Consider the following 20,281-nt stretch of genomic DNA (forward strand, 5'->3'; position numbering starts at 1 on the left):
TCTTCTGCCCTTTGCTCAGCTACTCACAGCCTTTTGTGTTTGTCTATTAGTATGTACTGTTTTATCATCTTATCTGCATCTCCCTCGTGATGTACAAAACACTCTGTAGCCTGTTCTATTTATTATACATCTCCTGCTGTCCATTTTTTTAAATAAAATTTAAAGACTTTCTGGGGTTGCTTTGGTTGGATTGAAGGCACCATTTCAACTCCCCCTACTCTCAACCAAATTCTAACCAAACTCAACTCACTGATCAGGACTGAGAGAAATAGGGTTGATAATAAATTCTGCCAAGCAAGAAAAGTCTCTTTCATTAACTATGAGATGGCAAGAGCCTCGTGTATCCCCACCCCCACCTCTTTTAAGTAGGTTGGATAATACAAGCTAACCATGAAAGTTTGTCTTCAAATTAATTATGTACAACATAAATTCTTTTTCTTTCTTCCACTTATATATACTACTAGAAGAAGTGATTTAGTTACAAGAATTGGCCTTCTCGTTACTCTTGGTCTTGGATATACAAAAGCCAAACAGCATCATTTTAGACAATTTTATATACTCCACGCTTCCTTGTCTGGCACGTGATGGTTTTTAGTTTCAAATTTTGCCAATTAAATTCGACTTCCCTCCATCAAGTGTAGCACTACACTTTTGTTGGAGATTGGATCCGCTTAAGATGTTAATTATCTAATGTATCGGTTTAGAGTTTGTTTAATCGATTAAATAAAAATGAGTTTACTATTGATACATAACATCGAATTAGCCACTGAGTAATTTATACACCATATACAAACTACTAAGATGGAAGCATTTGATTGGGCCGCCTCTTCTTTCTTTCCTTTTCTTTTTGTTATTATAATCTCCGACTATGGAATAGTATGCTTCTAGAGGTCAACTGAGTGGTAGGAAAACTCTCTCCTAGTTCAACTTATTTTATCTCAAGAATAGTAATAATTTATAGATCATAATTGAGTTTTTGACTAAACTAGATCTTTTAAGAAACTTAAATGCTTGAATAGTGCAACCCTGCAAACTTAAAATCTAAATAGACGTGTCACTTGCCATCTCATCGGCTATTAAAAGATTCACTAACACTATTAGCATCAGTATCGTATATAAAATACTAAATTATTTAGCATTCTATTATGTTATAATTAGATAAGTTAGAAAGATATATCGTTCTCTCAAAAATTGGCGAGATATATTGGATTAACATAAAGCGTGAAACATGTGAACTAATAACAAGAGGGTGAAATTTTATTCCTAATTCTTAGAATGATATTTCATAAAGTATCAGCGGCTTTCTATTGGCTAATAAAATTGTCTAGTGTAGTTAGTGGATTATTCAATTACTCTAAGAAGACTTAGATTGATTAAAAAAATCACGATAACAAATAAAAGTACATTTTAAGCGTATCTTCTACATCACCGATGAGCAAGCGATGTTTGGTTGGAGTAATAGTTCAGTAGCTTAAGTGATTAAATTTTTTATTAGGTGACTTTGAGCAATGGTTAGACGATATAGTAATTAAATCTGGTTATGGCTTGATTAATGCTTCGACTTAAATAAGTCTGATATACTTTGAAATATACTTTATACAATGATTGATTTTTTATTTAGTGTATGACTAATATATAACCTACATGCCAGTAAACAATTAAAAAGGGAGTATAAAATGATAGAATAAGAGTTCAATCTCTATTAGCGCATTGGTTCCACCACATTGGCATTAATTCCTCGCACCCAAGTTGGATCGTTATCGTGGATGTCAATCAAAAGCTTAGCACCCTGTAGTTCTTATCATTTTGTTAACGGAGGTACTTTTAGGGAGGCGTGCTGCTAAACACCAGCAATGATGATAATGACGGAAAGTTGTGTACACTCTGGGGGAGAGAGAGGGGGTAGTTTCATCATCCTCTCGTCCTCTTTAAAGTGCTCTCCTGACTCCATTCCCAGGAATCTTATGCTAATCTTTGGGTTGGGTTTGCTTAAGTACCCTTCAGACTTAGATAAACTACTTCTTTTCTTTTCTTTTCCTCTTTTACTTTTTATTAGTGCAGTAATGAATGGGGGTGGGGGATACGTTTGGTGGGATAGTTTAAGTGTAAAAGCAACCACCGCCACCAAACAAACAAGCAGCAAAATGACATATGGAGTGAGATGGAAGAGGACGCACACACTTCCACTCTCCTCTCTTTTTAAGTTGGCGATATTACTTCCGAGTTAGCCTTGCTATAACAAGTATTTGCCATCGTGAAGAGGAGAAGGAGAGTTGTGTCTGTTGACTCAGTATCCCAGTAGTTGAGTCATTCGAATTATAAGAAGATTGAGAGTTTAGAACTCTCTGGTAGTAGTGTTTTGAAGCAAGTTCCACGAACCGTGGGGTATATGAAAAGTTAATTTTTAATTGTTTGAATTTTTTAAGTAGTTAGTAAAAATTAATATAATATTAGAGTAGAGATCACGAAGAGTTAGCGTATAAACCTACTTAATTTTATTTTAGTTTCCTCTCCTTGCTTAAAAGTTAAGTAAAAATAGTGTTTTTGACGTGTCAAATGTCAAGAAAGGGGTGCGCGTCTTGACTCGTCGGAGTTCAAAACCGGGTCAAATGGAGTGGGACGGGTGCGTGTCCACTATGGCAGAAGACCACAATAAAAATAAATAAATAAATAAATAATAATCCAAATCCAGGGGCCCACCAGTAAACAGAGTCTTTTGGTACAAATTCAAATATGGAGTTTTGTGGTCCTTAGCCTCTTTAGTCCTCTCATTTTTTCCTTTTTACAAAGGGGGTGGGGTCTATGATTACCACTACAATCGCGCGGGATCCATGCACTCCCGAGACCATTATTGCTGCCTGTAGACAGAGGGATAAGGACGCGAGCAATAATATTATATTTTTAAAGTATATTTATGAAAAGGGCTTTTGTTTAAAAAAATAATAATAACAGATACACCCTTCGAAAATCTCTTATTTTTACTATATACTCTGTCGGAAGTTATTTTTCTAGTGAAAGCCCGTAGATAAAAATATTCTATTTACAACAAAGAGTTATTACAGAGACAGTTGATAATGACTCTTTAATACAAATTTTACACTTAGTCTAAACTTAGGTAGCACTGTAGATATGAGTGAGCAGTCTCTAGTCAACGTATGATTTTTATACAAAATACTTGATTTCAATATGAATATTTTGTAACAAAAAATTCTGTTAATATTCAAAGAGTAAAAGTGGATATACCAAAAATCATGAATTTGAAAGAGTATGCATGAAATTATTAACTTTTAAATGTTGTACGTATAAATAAGAGATTGTTAGAGGCGTGTATCCATGTTAAAAACTCTTTAAGAAAACTCTTTTTAAGAATATTTCAACTATATCTTTCTAGCTTTTCCTCGTCTTACAAAACGAGGAGTCTTTAGGAATAAATCTGAAACTTAGGCGTTTATTTGTAAAACTTGAATATATATATATATATATATATATATATTGTGGAGCAGGAGGGTGTGCGATGGAGCGTAATCAACGCAATGCTTTCTGCAACTGGCAGCTTGATAGATGTCATCTCTTGAAATGGTCAAATTCTTTGGCATTGTGGGTCTTATTATGGATTAATAGTTAGGTAGTTCAACTGTGAGATACGACTTTTTATTTTCTTTGAAGCCCTTGTTATCTTTATAATAAATGATAATTGAAAGATGATGTGTCACAGAGATGGGGGTGAGAGAGAGAGAGAGAAAGTGAAATTTCTTACGTTTTTGGATGGCACAATTGATTTGATTAGCAACTGGTTCCAGTATTCAGATCGAGTTCTTAATAAAAGAATGCAACTGCTTTACTGGGTTGATATCAAATTGGTAGGTCAATTATCTCATCACTCTGAGTGTAGATCTCGAAGTCAAACCTTAAGGAGGGGCACTGTCTCCCGTTGACAATTGGCAATGGTTGGGATCACCGAGACTAATTTGTATAATAGTGGAAAGCCATATTTGGTTTAATGTATCTCAAAAATCTATTATATATATATATGACAAAGTGTAATGTAAAGTTTTTAGTTTATGGATCCAATGAAGTATACTTACTAAGAGTCTCTCATCTTTTAATGGAGAATAATAGAAAGATATAAGACTTTTTTATATTGATTTTCCATTTAATACTACAGATATTGTATTTTAAAATATATGAAACATTTACATTGTTAAATGAAAAATCAATGTAGATAAAAGTCTTATATCTTTTCTTTTCTTTTTTAATTGAAGATTGAAAGAATGTGTTTTAGCATCCATGTAATTGAAGTGAATGTTATGAAAATGCTACATGTGAGCACATCTTACCTCTTGAAAAGTATATTTCATTATATCAGATAACTAAAATGCTACATGGGGATGCTATATCCTTGCTCCATACTTTTATCATTAAACACTTAAAAAAATAAACAAAAAAACATAAGAAGCTGGAGGAAATAACTTAAATCAAAACAATGATACAACACAAAAGGCTAATTCGAAATAGTCAAGAACTCAAGGCTACTTCACAAGGGTCAGTTAGCAGAAAATTCATTCAATTAACAGCCTAATGATCAAGAAAACAGTGCCAGGCTACTCTCAAGACAGTGATTTCTCACCTTCTAGCTCAGCCAACCACCTGAATATGCTTTGCAAATACCAAGTTTTGTCAACAAACTACCTGAGTCTGGCAATTCTTTATTGCCAATCAATGTAACAGTTGCTAAGTTAACCTTTCCAATCAAAGATATGAATACATAGAGAATGATTACAAGTTTATCCAGGAGCATGACATGCACGCAATAAATATCTGAAATTGGACATCTCTCTAGACATTACGTTCTTATGGGAACACCATACTGCCAGCTCTAATAGAAAAATTGGCAAAAAGTAATCCGTCTAACACTTTTTTTCATAATTTGCCCAGCTAAAAGCTCGGACTTGTTGTGCAGCAGGTACATCAACGATCCCTCGATTTGAAGATATCATTTTAACATGGTGAGACAACAAAGGATCTCTGGTTGAGCTGACTGAGCTATTGGCGTCCATAGGTAGGCATTTTAGATTCTGGTCTTCTCTTCTGAAATCTGGACGCGGTTGCTGACTTCCGAGATCTCACATTCCAGCCAGTTCTGGCAATCTGTGCTTCTTTCTTTTTCATCTTGCTGAGGCTAGGCCTATAGAGAATTACTGAGCGGCCAATCTGACCAACAGCAACTGATCCAGTAGCCTCTTCAAGTTGTCTAATGGCATCGCTTAGCTCTCCTGGGCAACTTCCATGCACTTTGATCTGCTTTCAGAATGCAAAGCTAGTAAGACTCTTTCGATTGAGTTACTAAATTGTAAAAGAGGAACAGACATGCCGGATCCAGATGTTGTTGTATAAAAAGCTCTGGAGAATTTTCTTTTAAAAAAAAAAAAACTGCATGACTCTCCTTTTATTGCCCTCTAGTTTCCTTTTCCTTATCTTTCTCTCTATATTGTTAATCTTTCTTCTACCCTTTTCTCTCCATTTTTCTCTGTTATTACGTCAGATTGTTGGTGTAATAAAACAATGGCTGATATCTTGTACCCAAATGAGTAACCTGATTACGTTAAAAAAGTCCGCCGTTACCAAAGCATCTAACTAGTCAAGTAATTGAATTCCCTAAGAGACTAATTTTTTTTTAAATGCATACAGGAGCTTTTTACTAATTCTTAAATATTTTAACTGTCATTATCAGGTACAAAATGAAAGTTAGCTGTAACATGCCCATCACAACATTCTACCAGACAACCATGATAAACAGACTAAATGGACACAAAAAGAAGTCCAGATATTCACAGATTAACTAAAATGTTCTAGTCAATAATTCGGAACAGCTTTATCATCTGTGGGTGAATTAAGTTCAGAATGCAACTTAGGTGATGGCCCTGTTCCCAATTTATTGGGATATATGGCTCTATTGTCATTGTGGGTCTATCTAGTGTCACTATGTCGAGATTTCAGAGATATATTCTCTGGATTCCAATACTATCACATATGGTAGTTTTTTAGTTGTGGATTTACAAGAATATTCCAAGAAAGGTATGACGTATTACTCCGATGAGCAAATCAGTAATGAAGATCACCCTTGACTCCTTAAGAAAAAGAAACAATAAGCAATCAAGGTGCACAGGATCTAGATATGTACAAATATTTTCTTAATTGAAGTTTCTCCTACGACTAATCCTTCAATACTAGACCATTTGAAGCTCAGCTTTCCAGAAAAGAACCACATTTAAATGTAAGAGGAGAAGCGAATGAGGGGGGGGGGGGGGGGGGGGGAAAAACGAACCTTGAGGAGCTCATTAGACTCAAGGGACTCGACGAAAGCAGCGGCAACTGAGGGGGTAATCCCGCCTTTGCCCACTTGCTGGGATTTTAGCTTCTTCCCAAGGCTATGAGCAAAGGAAGCCAACTCCTTCTTCTCCTTAATTGTAAGGTCTGGGCATGGCAATCTTGGGAGTGTCGTCGAACTACTGATGGGTTCTGATTCTTGAGGCGCTTCGAGGTCGAGCTCGTCTCCCTCTTCCTCCGGTTCGGAGAAATTGGCGTCTTCGTTGGATAGGTCGTCAGAGACCTGGAGGAGAGAAGGGGAAGAGTGGGATTGAGTGGAGGAGGAGGAGGAGAGGCGATGAGAGGGAGAGCTGAAGAGAGGAGGAAAGGAGAGAGGAGGAGGAGAAAAGGAGGGGAGTAAGCGGGAGAGGCGGGGGAGGAGGGAGGAGGGAAGAGGTAGGCGGCGAAGAGTAATCGCAGCGGAAGGTGTAGCCATTCGTGTCCTACAGATGAGGAGAGTGAAGAAGAGCGATTAATAGAGGATTGATATTTATAAAATAAAATTTTTGAGCATTGATATTTATAGATAATTTTTTGAATTCCATTTTCTACTTACAAAGTCAATAAGGGCGTTTGGTCTAGTGGTATGATTCTCGCTTCGGGTGCGAGAGGTCGCGAGTTCGATTCTCGCAACGCCCCCCTACCCGTCATTTGAATTTAAGATTTTGCTAAAGAAAATTTCCCCTTTTCTTTATGCCAGACTAGTTTCTTCATAAGATAATAAATACTCCTTTTCTCATTTGCCACAATTCCATTTCTCAAGTTTACTATTAATATGATGTTGCACGATATATCTTCTGCTATGTTGAACTGAAAAATACTACCTTATCTTTTCACTTATAATTATTTAATTGTGAAAATAATTAATACCGTTAGAATTTAAACTCGGATACAATCATAGATTATGACACATGATACGATAGCTGCTGCAAATATGATGACAGTACTGAATTATGCATAATATGCTCTCTTTTTTTCAATTGATAGCAAAACATAATTATTGCCCGCACATAATGCAGATCACAATTTTGTTTACTTGAGAACTCCACTTTCCCATCACAAAAAACAATGGAAGATATGAGCATTTACTCTTATCCCACAAAGAGCCAACTTCGATGCGGTTCCTGCGGCACACTTTCGAACCAAAAAATTTAAATGATTCACAGGCATAAATACATCTTGATAATTTGTTAAAGAGGGCAGCATGATATGCAAAATGAAAATTTGAGCTTCTAGGGAACAAAGAGTTTATAGGATTTGACAAATATATGGAATCAACAAGCCTGAAGCTCCAGTACGCAGTAGTCCAGTGGAAACAGTTGACTGTAAGAGCAATTCAACAGCAGAGAAGGTAGTTTAAGTGGAATGAGAAAACCTTTTTCATAGACATTTTGCAGCTATGACCCAGATAGAATTTGAAGCATACATCGTTCCAGTTGCCGAAAGCACTATATCTAGTTCTTTCACAGTAAATTTCAAGCGACACCAAACAAACATCACTTGTTCGGAAGAATTAAAAAAAGGACAAAATTCCTTCGACCGACCGGACATTGCTTGAAAATAGGAGAGAGTGTTGTACTGTTCCTTCATCAACAAACAGAATGTGACCAAAAGCATGAAGGATCAACAACTTCATAGAATGGAAAAAGGAAAAGAAAAATGAATAATGGGCCAAAGATATATCTTCTTCTACATATTCTACAATAGGTAGCTTTTAACACAACAAACTCATTACAGGCTGTGATACTGTGATTCATGACCCTGAAAGTCCAAACTTCTAGAAAACATGAGCAACTTTACTTGCAAGTACACGTTCCCGTCTTTCAATGTATCCATAAGGGAACCACCCTGCTTTCCCTTTGCATTCACCTTCCGCCCAACCATTGTTTGAGACCTGAGGATCATACACAAAAATCAGGTTGCTGATGACTAATAAGCATTTCAAACTTACATCAGTGATTTACAAAGCTGTATGATTTACGAATCCAATTCATGGTTCAGAAAAACATGAGTTTGATTTTTTTCCCCACAAAAATAGGACATGAACCAACATATGTAGTTACAATTTGAACAGTCAGTTCCACTTAATTGTGGATCTTTAAAATGAAGGTGCCAGCTCCACTCCAATTACAAGGTGTTTTCTCCAAAAACACTATTGGTCAAATATAGCAGCTGTGCTCAAAACCATTGTATATTGATATTTAACAACATTTGCAGGAAATAAGAAAGATGGAAAATGATCTAAATCATTCAAGAAGCCATAGTAGGGATATGAAAGGTATATAACAGCTTAGAAAAGCAAGCATCATAAAAAGTTTGATTCACTATTGCCATTGCTACACCTTATGCACATATGTAAAAACAATCATTAAAGGACTGAAAAAATAATATTACAGAGTAATACTTTGTTATGTATAGTACAACACTGCTAATAGCAATAATATGTTATGATGCAAATAAATACATGATGAAGCTAGACTAGAGGGAACTGAAAACTGTTCCTTATTCTTCTCTAACAAATTCGAGCTGCCACAATAATTTAACCTCATTCCAGGTTCCAACTCTCCTTACCATCTCACTTATTTAGCCGTCATTGAACCCACTATCAGAGATTTACTTTTCAGCTTAAAAATAGCTTCCAGAATATAGAAACATTTTTTCTCAGTATCTCTTTATGCTGGAGATGAATAAGTAATCATAGAAGATCTAATCATCTAACTTCTAAAGGAATCTAATTCAGAAGTTTCAGATGAGATACAACTTAAGAAAGCATTGCAAGAGAGTAAGTACCTTCCGTACAACAACAATATCACCAACTGATAAGTTAAGCTCCACATCACTCTCAGCTTGATACGAATTGATAGCCTGCGGTGCAATAAAGAAGGATATATAAACAACAACTGATATAAAGAAGTATGGCATATAGAGGTAATTGATATGCTTTTAGAAGCTTTGGGCTTGGAAGAACATATTCACAAACCTCTGCTAAGAAGTACTCAATTGACTCAGTCAATTCATCAACTGGTGTGCTTGCAAAAATGCCATTAGCTTCTTCATATGATGGAGGTGGTGGCATAGAGTTCTCCATCACTGGATTTGGAGATGCTTCAATTCTTTGACGCTCTGACACCATCTGTTTATTTTAAAGAATATGGTCAGACAGACAGGGATAATTTTTTCCCAGATAAAAAGTACTTCCATAATGCATGTATGGGCACTTGAGATGAAATTGTCTATTTCCATTAATAAGCAGAAGTGGCATTATCACATACCTCTCCCTCAAGCTGTTCGAGGATTTGCATGATTCTCTGATGATACGTTCGCTCTGATTCAACCTTCGAGTATGTAGAAAACAGTTAACGAATCCATGTCTAAGCTTTTAATGCTATACAAAATGCAAGTGATTAATAACCAGTAGATTAAAACTATACCATAGCAATAAGCCGCTGCAATGTCAATCTTTGTTGTTGGGCTTCCACAGCAGTCATTGCTGCAACAGCTTCCTTACCTAATACTGCCATGTTTGACTTTAATTCTTGCAGCTTAGCTTCAGCCGCTTCTAACTTCGAAATCATGTCACCATTTCCTGATGCTTCTCTAAGTTTGATTTGTCGTTTTGAAACTTCAATAGCCTGCAAAGATATATAATAGATTCCAGAAATGTGCCCTCAGAATTATTAAGACACAGCAAAAAAAACCTTAATGGCTTGAATTTTTAAGTGTGTTTGAAACATTAGGAATAAGGCAAGATCATGCAATAGGAGAAACAATATACACAGGCACCAAGAAAAGAAAAGCAAAATTTAAATGCTTGGTTGGTTTTATTACACTTGTAGGTCAAAAGCTTTACTACTTGTTCAGTTTAAATTTGTTTATAGCTTTATGAAAATTTATTTTCATTAGACAGAGGTGCCTGTTACATTGGATAGAATGGTGGTTTCTTTTAAAACTATTAATATATTTCTACGTGTAGGCAATTGTAAGCATGATAAGTAACACCACAATGATCCTAAGATAAGAATACATCTTATATATGAATCAATTTTTAACTCATTGAATTTTTTTTTCAAAATTACTACTAGTATTCTAATAATTACTTCACATTCTTCATCAGTGAAGAATCTTCTTAACTTCCTACAAGGACCAGGAAGAAAACAAGAGGGAATCACAGATAAATAAAAAAGTAGCAGCATCACAAAATAGTCATTGCAAAGAAAAGATGGCAGTTGGCAGGAATTGAAAGTAATTAAGGAAAAGCCCAGGCCATTTATCCAATAGAACTCTTCTGGGCATGGATATAGCTGAAACCCAGATCTTATAAATGTTCTCACAACTAGTTAATGTGGAGCAATGTAACATAACAGAGGACTCTTTAACCAGGCATTTATTACATCCCAAGGCTGACTTTGGTTTGAGGAAAATTGGAATGAAAAGCTTTATCCCTATTATTCTGCCAAAGTTGGTGTATATGATGCTATAAAAGGCAAATGTTAATTGAAATTTTTTTTTCTAAAATTAAGGCCTTTATCCCAGTGATAGTTGTCCCATAAAAAAAATGTTAACCCAGCAAAGTTAACCCTGTTACAACTGCACTTATCCCAGCATCCAGCAATGATAAAATTTGAGCTGTCAGCTAAACCTCTTCTATCCCTACTCTCTTATTACAGGACAAAATTGGGAAAGAAAAATGGCCGCAGTCATTTTTTCTTAAAGTCAAGACTTAAAAAATCAAGCTACTCGCTTTTTCCTGAATTACAAATTTAATGGACTAACTCATTCTTTTATGAATAGAAGAATCAAATTATCAAAATAAAGGACGCAGGCCATCACTCAAGCTAGTTATGTCAACTTTAACATGATTTACATCACTATCTTGGGGAACATGCATTACACCAGGGCAAGTGGGCAACAATTCCAGCTGCAAGCTAATTGGCTCAAAAGTATGATACTCTTCAAAAAGATTTCAAATTATTAAAGGTTATTAAGAATAAATTGTCCAAAATTATTAGCATAATAAACCTTGTCATAAGGAGTGTGAAATAAGGTAATAAGCCAACAAGCACCAATTTAGAATATCTAGTAGAAAGTACTTTAAGGTGATTCAAGTAAGCTAACCTGAGCTTCAGCTTCTTGACGCATTCTGTCATATCTCTGGGCAAGGTGCCGAGCATCCTCCAGAGGAGCACCCATTACCATTGCTCTTAATGGTTCCGCAACCTGGAACTCAAGGTTATTAATGTTTATGCAAAACAGAGCAAAAGCTGAAAGGACTTAGAAAAAGAACTAAATTTCTACATTCATGCAAAATGGACTAATCATTTTTATAAAATTAATAGAAGACCAAGAAAATATGGTAGTATATGTGTGGGTATACATGCAAATATCTATACATTTGTGTATCCCTACTTCAGAATGAGAAGGATATGCAATCATGCAGAGTGACATGGATTAATACCTAATGCCATACTGTGATGCCCATAAAAGGATCACATTTACCAGAATGGTAGACCTGGAATATGAGACATCCACATGCAATCTGATAGTTCACCTATTTGCTTACCTCATATGTAGGATTAGTGGTGAAGACATCTCATATGGTATATCCATCCTACAGCGGATGCTGGAAAATTGCTAGGTATAAGACTTCAGGCATCATAGCTAGTTTCAAGGTTTTACTTCTCTTGTATATCATATTCACATATTTAAATTTAAAATCTCGACATGTTTATCATTGCAAGGTACAGAAAAACTGAAAGGCTCTACTTTGGTTTAGCTCTCGGACTGATTAGCTTCCTATTAATTTCTGACCAGAAAATCGTACAACTCCAAAACCAAGAGCAAATCAAGGTGCCTATGGATTCTGCAAAGCTTGTACATGTGAGACTTTGAAAGTAGCCATCCCTTTGATACTTCCATCAGCTACAATTTCAATTATTTTAATGTTTGAGGAACTAGTGACGTCACCTTTCACCACTAATAAGTGTATGAATCTATCCCGAGGATTTTCACGTGGATCACTTTCTCATTTTTAAGGTAGCAACCTCCAACATCTCAAATTCTTCAGCTTTAAGGTATATAAAATGATGAACTATTTTTATTGACAAGAACTAAATACATGAATATAACAATTGAATAAATATTGTTGCTGCTTACAATTAAAGAAGAGAAATGCAAACAAAAGAAGGCAAACCGATATTAACCATGACGATTGGATCTCAATCAAACTAACAAGCACAAGAAATTGACAGTCACCATTCATATTATAGCCTAATCAGGTACAACACACATGCTTGCTATGATATATAAGAAGAAATAATCAGAGTTTGATACTAGATAGATGGTGAGTTTCTTGTATTCAGTACACTTTCATAAAAGTATCAACTATCAAGGACTGCAGAGGATAACAAAGGAAAGCTCAAATAAGAATAAGAGGCAAGGCAGCCAACTAGACCTGGGTACCAAGAGCTTTCAATAGATTTCCGCGTTCCTTTTCCATTTGAGAGCGAGCCCTTGCATAGGATAAAGCAGCTTTTGATAATGTATTGCCACTGGTGCAGGTGTTATCAACACCATACTTACGACTATCTTCAGACAATTTATTTCCTACATTATTATGAGTAAGAGATGTATAGAAATTAAGTGAATAAGTTGACTGACATATATAAGTCGATTAAAATTAGCAGCTACAAAACTAGGGGAACAACAAGCATGCAACCATACCAATTTCAACTTGCTTGGATCCTGTGACAATGTAACCCTCGACACCACGAACTATGTCCCTTTGAAAATGCTGAAAGAAATGATAGATGCTTGCATGGTTAGTCAACAAGAAGTCCAAGGGAAGAAAGGCAACAGACAACAATGGAGTGCTGACCTTCGCAGCACGAGTAGATATGTAAAGTTTTTCTAACTTTTGGTGTTGTTGATATTCAATTTCATCTGCAAATGCATTATCAGAATTTCCATATCCACCACCTCCAAATTGCTTGAGAACAGCCTGCACACCAAAGAAATGACCTACTTGTTGCATCATTATGTCTAAAATAATTTCAATATTAACATAATGAGTCCATGAAGAAGATAGACAAGCCTTTGCCAATAAGATGCATATTTGTTTCCCTTTTCCAAACAAGTAGGTACTATGTGGTTTTCTATTTTGACGAACTTCTAACACTACGAGATCTTGCAGTTGGAAAACATTGCAACTGTACACTTCAAGAGAAATTTCAAAAGGAAAATTATTGGATGAGGGAAAAATCAGTTAGCAAGTAAATACGCATATAAATCTTTGAAATGTTGCTTCATTAAGAGAAAAAGAGTTTCGAAAACACTATCTATTACACCTCCACCCTAAAGCCCCAAGTGCGGAGACCACCTAGCAGCAACAGGTAAGTACTAACCAACAAATCTTCTGGCCCGACCAAAGAATACGAAGATAGGTTACAGAGTATGACATAAAACCTTTGGAATAATTGGTTAGATACAAAATATGTATTAGTACATATGTTAGACAACCGGGTGCAATTGCCATAGTTTCTACAGGAGCTGCACAAAAACTCTATTCATCAAAAACTTAATGCAAAAATTGGATGTTTCCTTTGTTCTGCGCTAACTTTGACATCCCCTTTTTACTTCTATAAATTCACAAGGCAAGAAAAAAAAAATATACAAGCAAGACATTATGTGATACATATGCTAGTCAGGTGTGTTTTCCTAATCAAGATCATTTCACGTTAAACTCTTCCATTTCCAAGTATTGTTGTTCTAATACCAAACAACACTATCTCTAACAATGTAGCACCTCTTCTTCCACCTCCGAATCATCATCATGTTATCGGATCATCGTAACCATAAAACCAAGCACATGCTAAGAAACCCTAATTCCACGCTACAATTTGTCATTCATCACATGACGCTCAAATAGCAACAGCTGCTTGCATCTCGCCAATGAGCATAACGTCAAACTAAGCGATCCAAACAAATACTAATCAGACGGCATCGAACTCTCACATCCCAATCATAGCAACAGACTGAACCAGGAACACCAGAAAGGGATCGATCTGAAGCGGAAACAAGGAAAATGGACGAGCAAACAACCCTAAATATTGAAAAGATTCAAATCTAACAGACAGATCGAGCACAGGGAGACGAAGGAGGGGAGGATCCCAACCTGCTGTTGCCGAGCGACCTGCTCCCGGAGCTTGGACGCCTGCTTCCTGATCGCATCCATTACTACGGCGAAGGACTCGAGCCGGAGAAGGCTGAGAGGAAGGAGGAGAGCGGCGAGAAGGAAGGTGAGGGAGAAGAAGAAATGGTATTAGATCTGATGGTATGGATTTCTCTTCTTCCTCCTCCTCCTTTCTTCTCTATTTCTTTTCAATTTTTGGTAGGGAAGAACACCTAGGATGTCAAGATTATTAGAAAAAAAAAAATGATTTCAAATATTTCGGGTGGTATAAATACGTCGTGTTATTTACGCTACTTTTTTTTTTCAAGAATAAAAATTAATATTCAGATCTAGCTGTAATATAATTTCTTTTTTTAGTAAAACTTAAATTTCCATAAATATTTCTCAATCACCAAACGCTTTACCCATCAGTTGTGCAAAGATACAATCTCATGTTATTATCTTTGGCATTTTTATTTATGATCATCTAATTTTAATATAAACCTTTTATAGATCTCGCAAACAAACAATGGATTTGAAATCTCTGAATTGGAGTACATGGTATTCGTCCGATGGTACATTTTGCTTATGTTTACAGGGTTTTTGACCAAATTAGTCATAATTCAAATTCTTTTACTGTACTACTTTAAATTTATTACCGAATGATATTCGTCCTTTCAGCAATTTTTCTCCGGACAAAAATATTTATTAATTTAGTATTTTTGTTAGGATTATAGTGTATTAGACTTAATTTAATAAAAAATTTAAGTGAAATTTTATTTTGATTAAAAATATAAAATGGAGCTAGTTGATAAAAACTCTATTATTATGTGCCCAAAAGTTGCAAAGAGAAATTAATAGAACTTGTCTATCAATATGACTCCACTCTTGCCCTACTCCCTAAAAAGCTGGCAAATTAGGATGCTAACCTATTGGACGCGGCTCCATTGTGGACACTTAAAGCTCAACGCTAATGGATCATACTCTGTGTCCCAACGCGCCCGGTGGGAAAGGCTTTGTCTTGTATTCTTTGTCGAGCTCCCCAATTATAGCCGGTAATCATCGCTGGCTACAAAAATAAATCGCCCTAAGAGAAGGCATGCTCACTATTCAAGGCTCGAAAATCTCTTATCTAGAAACTGGAACGGATTCACTAGTATTAGTCGACATCCTCAAAGTATCAGTGCTTGCCCCTTGGACACTCCTATTGCTAATAGATGACAGTAATTTGTTTCCTTTTTATATCCTAGTGCACACTTTTAAGCATACTAATCGTAAAGTTAACTAACCAATGGATTGGGTTACAAATGCGAGTAGACATGCAGACTATGGATGCACCTAACAAGAGGCATACCCGAACCTTTGAAGCTATAAGTATCACGTTACTCACTCAACGGCCCATAATTAATATCAAAACTATGGTGTTTTCAATCAAAAAAATGAAAAGTTGTATAGGCACATAGCCATACTTGGGCCACAACGTAGGCCTACAGGAGAAACTGGGCCATAAGCATTAGTCCCTTTTTAAACTTTTAAGGATCCCAAATATCACATAGCTAAAAATCACTCTTGTTGGATGGAGAAAGAGAATAGGAGAAAAGAGGAGTAGAGAAAATAACTATATTTCAACTCATTTAGATATGATCGAAAGGATATTAATCTAATATTTAAGTTTTTAAATAAACCAGCATGGTTGTACTATCTATAAAATTACTCTTTAAAATAAATAAATAAAATAACACAAATACTCTTTAATTATTTTCATTTAAATCTGTCAGTAAGATTCTAAAATGTCAAATAAATAGTATAATAAAATATGAGCATATTTTAAAATACTAAAATTTAAAAAGAATTTTTATATATATTTTCCTTTTCTTTTTGTTTTAGGTAATCGTATAAGTTAACATTTGCTTATCATGCATAGAACATATCAAACTTTTCTTTAGGTAATTTAGAATGTAGCAAATTTACTAAATGTACTACTTAATAGAAGACTAGTTTCTGCTTTATTGGGCTGCCTTAAGGGAACTGGCCCATCCGTAGTAGCTATTGGACCTTAAGAAGAGCAAAAGGCCCATTGGGCCTTAACATAACCACCATATTATTAGCTATGATCCAAAACAACAATTAATAGTTACTAATACATGCTTAATTATTTGGATATTCTATGTGGATTATTTATGAGACAGATATAGATCGAAACAAAAAATTAATCAAATCAAAAGCTGCCGAGATCTACTCTAAAATTAATACCTACTAACTCAGGTAGTAGAGTTGGTAGGTGAGAGAGTTTGGTGTTAAAACTCTTTGCTTGTTAAGTGCCAACTAATAAAGATAGCCAATCTAATCAGACATATGAATCTAAATAAAAATAAATGTCAATTGAGAGGAAAAGGACAAAGTTCAACTTTCCCTCCTATTCTGGAAGTGGGAAGACTTCCAGGATTCCAGCTACGCACAATAATAACTCCAAACATTAAAATATTTCCAAATTGCACCAAATCTACTTCATCGATATATTTTTGAGAAAAAGAAAAGAAAAGAAAAGAAAAGAAGACATCACCACCTTCCCCATTATTGTATCGGAAGTATAAAAAGTTTGCAGAATAAATGAATAATGCTTCTATATTCCCAATCTGCTAATAAAATGCTAAGTTCCGAACTTTCGATAGAGCATAGTATAAAGGAAATTTTCTATTTCAACCCCTCGTTTTTTTTCTTTGATATTAAATAAATCATTTTTATATTATTATTGTATAAAATACCTTCTCTATTAGCTCTTTAGGGTGACTAACCAGTCTAGAGTTAACAAACTATGATCGTCGATCTACTCTAGTAGCAGAGGAGTTGATTGGCAGGTAAAATGTTTTTTTCTTAAGTATTTGTTACGAACCGGTTTGATCCAATTTGTAGCTGTTGAGATTTATGTTTACGCAAAATTTGGGATCTGTGGGTAAAGGCACGAATTTCTAAGTATAGGATAGAGGTGATGATGAAGTGGAAGCCAAGTGGTTGACGGAGGTGCCTCAGCAATTGATGATGATGGTGGTGGTGGTTTGCGGATGCAAATGCAATAGATGGTTGAAGGCTCCTATAATTGTGGTAAAGTCGTACGGAAAATATAGACAATTAAGATAAAAGGATGAAGAGGGAGAAGTAGGTCCACCCTATGGGACTAGAGGGAAGGATTGATAACAGAGGAAGATTAGAAGCTAGACGAGAGCTAATGAAAGAGGTGATACTAGTTGGTAAAGGAGGAGGGAGATGTAAATGATGGTAGCTTAGTTAAAAGAGATCTAAGGCAAAAAGTCAATTAATCTTTCATTTCAAGCATATCTAAGACACAAGTCATAAGGTCTATTTGTGAAGATTAAATTAAAAAGTCTTAAACAAATTTAACTAAACCAGTCTTCCTTACCTTCTCAGATTAATCCTTCGTTTTGCCGTAGATAAATTTCGAATATAGAGAAGTTATGAACACCAAAATTGTACATCCGGAGGTTGGAAATCTTATCAACTGGTTTGATATTATTCGAAAATCACTAGAATATTTTGTAAATATTTTTCAAAAACTGCACAGAGTTGAATTTAGCTAATTAAATAAAATCCTAACCTACTAAGGCTCCAACTAAACCAAATAAAATAATTAGACTCAATCTATTGAACCTAATGTCCCTATGATGTAATACGATCTGACCCCCAGATCGCATCATTTAGTTGCAAACTAAAATAATAGTATTATAATTATTTTTAATATGACATCAAATTAAGATAAATGTATAAGTAATAAGTGAAAATTAACCGGAACTTAGCTTAAAATTAGGGGACGTGGAATTGAAGTTTTGAGTGTAATAAAAATAATTCGTTGATTCGTGGAAAGGACGAGAATTGCAAATTAAAAACCTTATAGGCATTTAAAATCATATTTATAAATATAGAGTTGATTAGAATAGTCCAAACTGGAAAACGTTCATAAGCATCCATGCATTTTTTATGTACTTTCCTCCTTTTTCTAATTTCAAGTTGAGAAATTGACGATTTTAAGAATTGCAACTGGAAATCTAATATTCCCATTTAGTTGGCTTACTTCGAACATTAATTTTTTTTTTCTTATTCCAAGTTGAGAAATGGTTATTATGCTTCTTTTTTTTAACTGTATTTTAGTAATTATACATGTTAAGTGAAATTTGAAATTAATTAAATTTTCAGGAACAGATATTTTCACTGTGTTGTCATGTTGACCAGCTCTTGTTTATCCAATATATGAATTATATTAGTCAAGTAGGTAGGTTATTTGAATACTAATAAATTGGATCCTTAGATTTCTATGTCAAATGATCTGTGCGAGAATCTAAGCACACTGTTGAATGTTGAATGTATGTCAACGTATTATTAGAGTCATCGAATACGTATAATTAATATATTATTGACGTATTCAACGACGGATATTGAACTAGTCTAGACTAGCTTAGCCCTTGTTAAATTCCAATATAATTACCCAAGTCAAAACACACGATGAATTTAGGAGTTTCATTTTTACTGTTTCAAGTCTACCGATGATTATTTTCACACGTTCAATTTTCTTTCAAACTTAAATATAAATATATGTGAATTTTATCGTGACGGATCTAGCCCGGTAAAACCGTTGAATTAGCCATTGCCTTTTTAATATAAATTTATATAAAAATTTAAGAATTACTAAAGTTTGTTTAAAAACACATTATATCCTAAATAACGAAGGTTACAACAGTCTTTTAAGACAAATAATTCAATAAAAACTACCACAAAAAATAGAAATAATATTAAATAAAATTAAAATGAAATACCGGTCACCGTTTTAAATTATAAAAATAAATTAGTCATATTTTATTTCTCCGGTTTAGTTGTCCATTCTCGTATAAAATTGTGTATAAATTTATCCACATATTCTACTCTTACTAGAAAAACACAGTAATAAAAAAATACTTAAATTTTAGTTTACTTATCGATTAGTCTAATCCACATATAAAATTTATTTTTAATAACTAATTGGTTAATGAAATCATTGATCAGTCTTTGATACCTCCTAAGTATGGATCAAGGATCCCAATGGAGGATAAATTTATAACATTAAAAAAATAGCGCATAGTGGGTGACAGGTGTATGGACGGGACGTTTTGGCGCTGCTTGACTCCGAATCCCGAGGATTTCCATCTCCAAATGCAACATAGTCTCTCTCTCTCTCTCTCTCTCTCTCTCTCTCTCTCTCTCTCTCTCTCATCATCATCATCATCATATATATAAATATATTTGCCTACATACCTACATACATATATATATATATATGGTACCGATATTTTATGAACCACCTGTCGAGATCTATTTTATATTTTTATTCATTTATATATATATATGCAAACTTGGGCCTTGGCATGTCAAAACATAATGAGCATAATTTATTTATACGTCATCCGTCATAATTGAATGTTAATTTATTATATTACACGTCAGGTGTGCTAACACACATCAGGAAGTTAAAAAAAAAGAAAAGAAAAAAGAAAAATCATTCTCATTATTTCACCATCTGGACCCGCTTTTATACTAACACATGATCTCATATGTATTAAGTTTAATTAAATGGGAATATAATACAACAGTTAATAAAAAATAAATATAATTTATATCTAGTTTTTAAACATATTTCCTAGTTTCTTAAAAAAAGAACTAAAAATCTATTTTATATTAATTTTTTTAATCTCGTATTTTATT

At 34.6% G+C, this 20,281-nt stretch overlaps 2 protein-coding genes and 1 non-coding gene across 3 annotated transcripts; 1 reads left to right on the forward strand and 2 right to left on the reverse strand.

The window, feature by feature from the left end:
* Nucleotides 1–4,561: 4,561 nt before the first annotated feature.
* LOC140762914 (uncharacterized) lies at nucleotides 4,562–6,824 on the reverse strand. Its single transcript, XM_073100897.1, has 2 exons — nucleotides 6,326–6,824; nucleotides 4,562–5,298 (listed from the first exon to the last, which is right to left on the reverse strand). The coding sequence occupies exons 1-2, from the start codon at nucleotides 6,800–6,802 to the stop codon at nucleotides 5,044–5,046; spliced, it is 732 nt and encodes a 243-aa protein (XP_072956998.1). The 5' UTR covers nucleotides 6,803–6,824; the 3' UTR covers nucleotides 4,562–5,043.
* A 109-nt stretch (nucleotides 6,825–6,933) lies between these two features.
* Nucleotides 6,934–7,005, forward strand: TRNAP-CGG (transfer RNA proline (anticodon CGG)). Its single transcript has one exon. It is a non-coding gene; the product is annotated as a tRNA-Pro (tRNA).
* A 724-nt stretch (nucleotides 7,006–7,729) lies between these two features.
* On the reverse strand, nucleotides 7,730–14,778 carry LOC140763766 (SH3 domain-containing protein 2-like). Its single transcript, XM_073102107.1, has 10 exons — nucleotides 14,537–14,778; nucleotides 13,241–13,363; nucleotides 13,087–13,156; nucleotides 12,818–12,969; nucleotides 11,482–11,583; nucleotides 9,798–9,998; nucleotides 9,639–9,701; nucleotides 9,347–9,499; nucleotides 9,157–9,231; nucleotides 7,730–8,260 (listed from the first exon to the last, which is right to left on the reverse strand). Exons 1-10 carry the CDS (start codon nucleotides 14,594–14,596, stop codon nucleotides 8,144–8,146), a joined length of 1,116 nt encoding a protein of 371 aa, XP_072958208.1. The 5' UTR covers nucleotides 14,597–14,778; the 3' UTR covers nucleotides 7,730–8,143.
* Between the last annotated feature and the right edge of the window lie 5,503 nt (nucleotides 14,779–20,281).

Source organism: Typha angustifolia, chromosome 7 (genome assembly GCF_048772165.1).
Source record: "Typha angustifolia cultivar Huaian chromosome 7, ASM4877216v1, whole genome shotgun sequence".
Taxonomy (NCBI): domain Eukaryota; kingdom Viridiplantae; phylum Streptophyta; class Magnoliopsida; order Poales; family Typhaceae; genus Typha; species Typha angustifolia.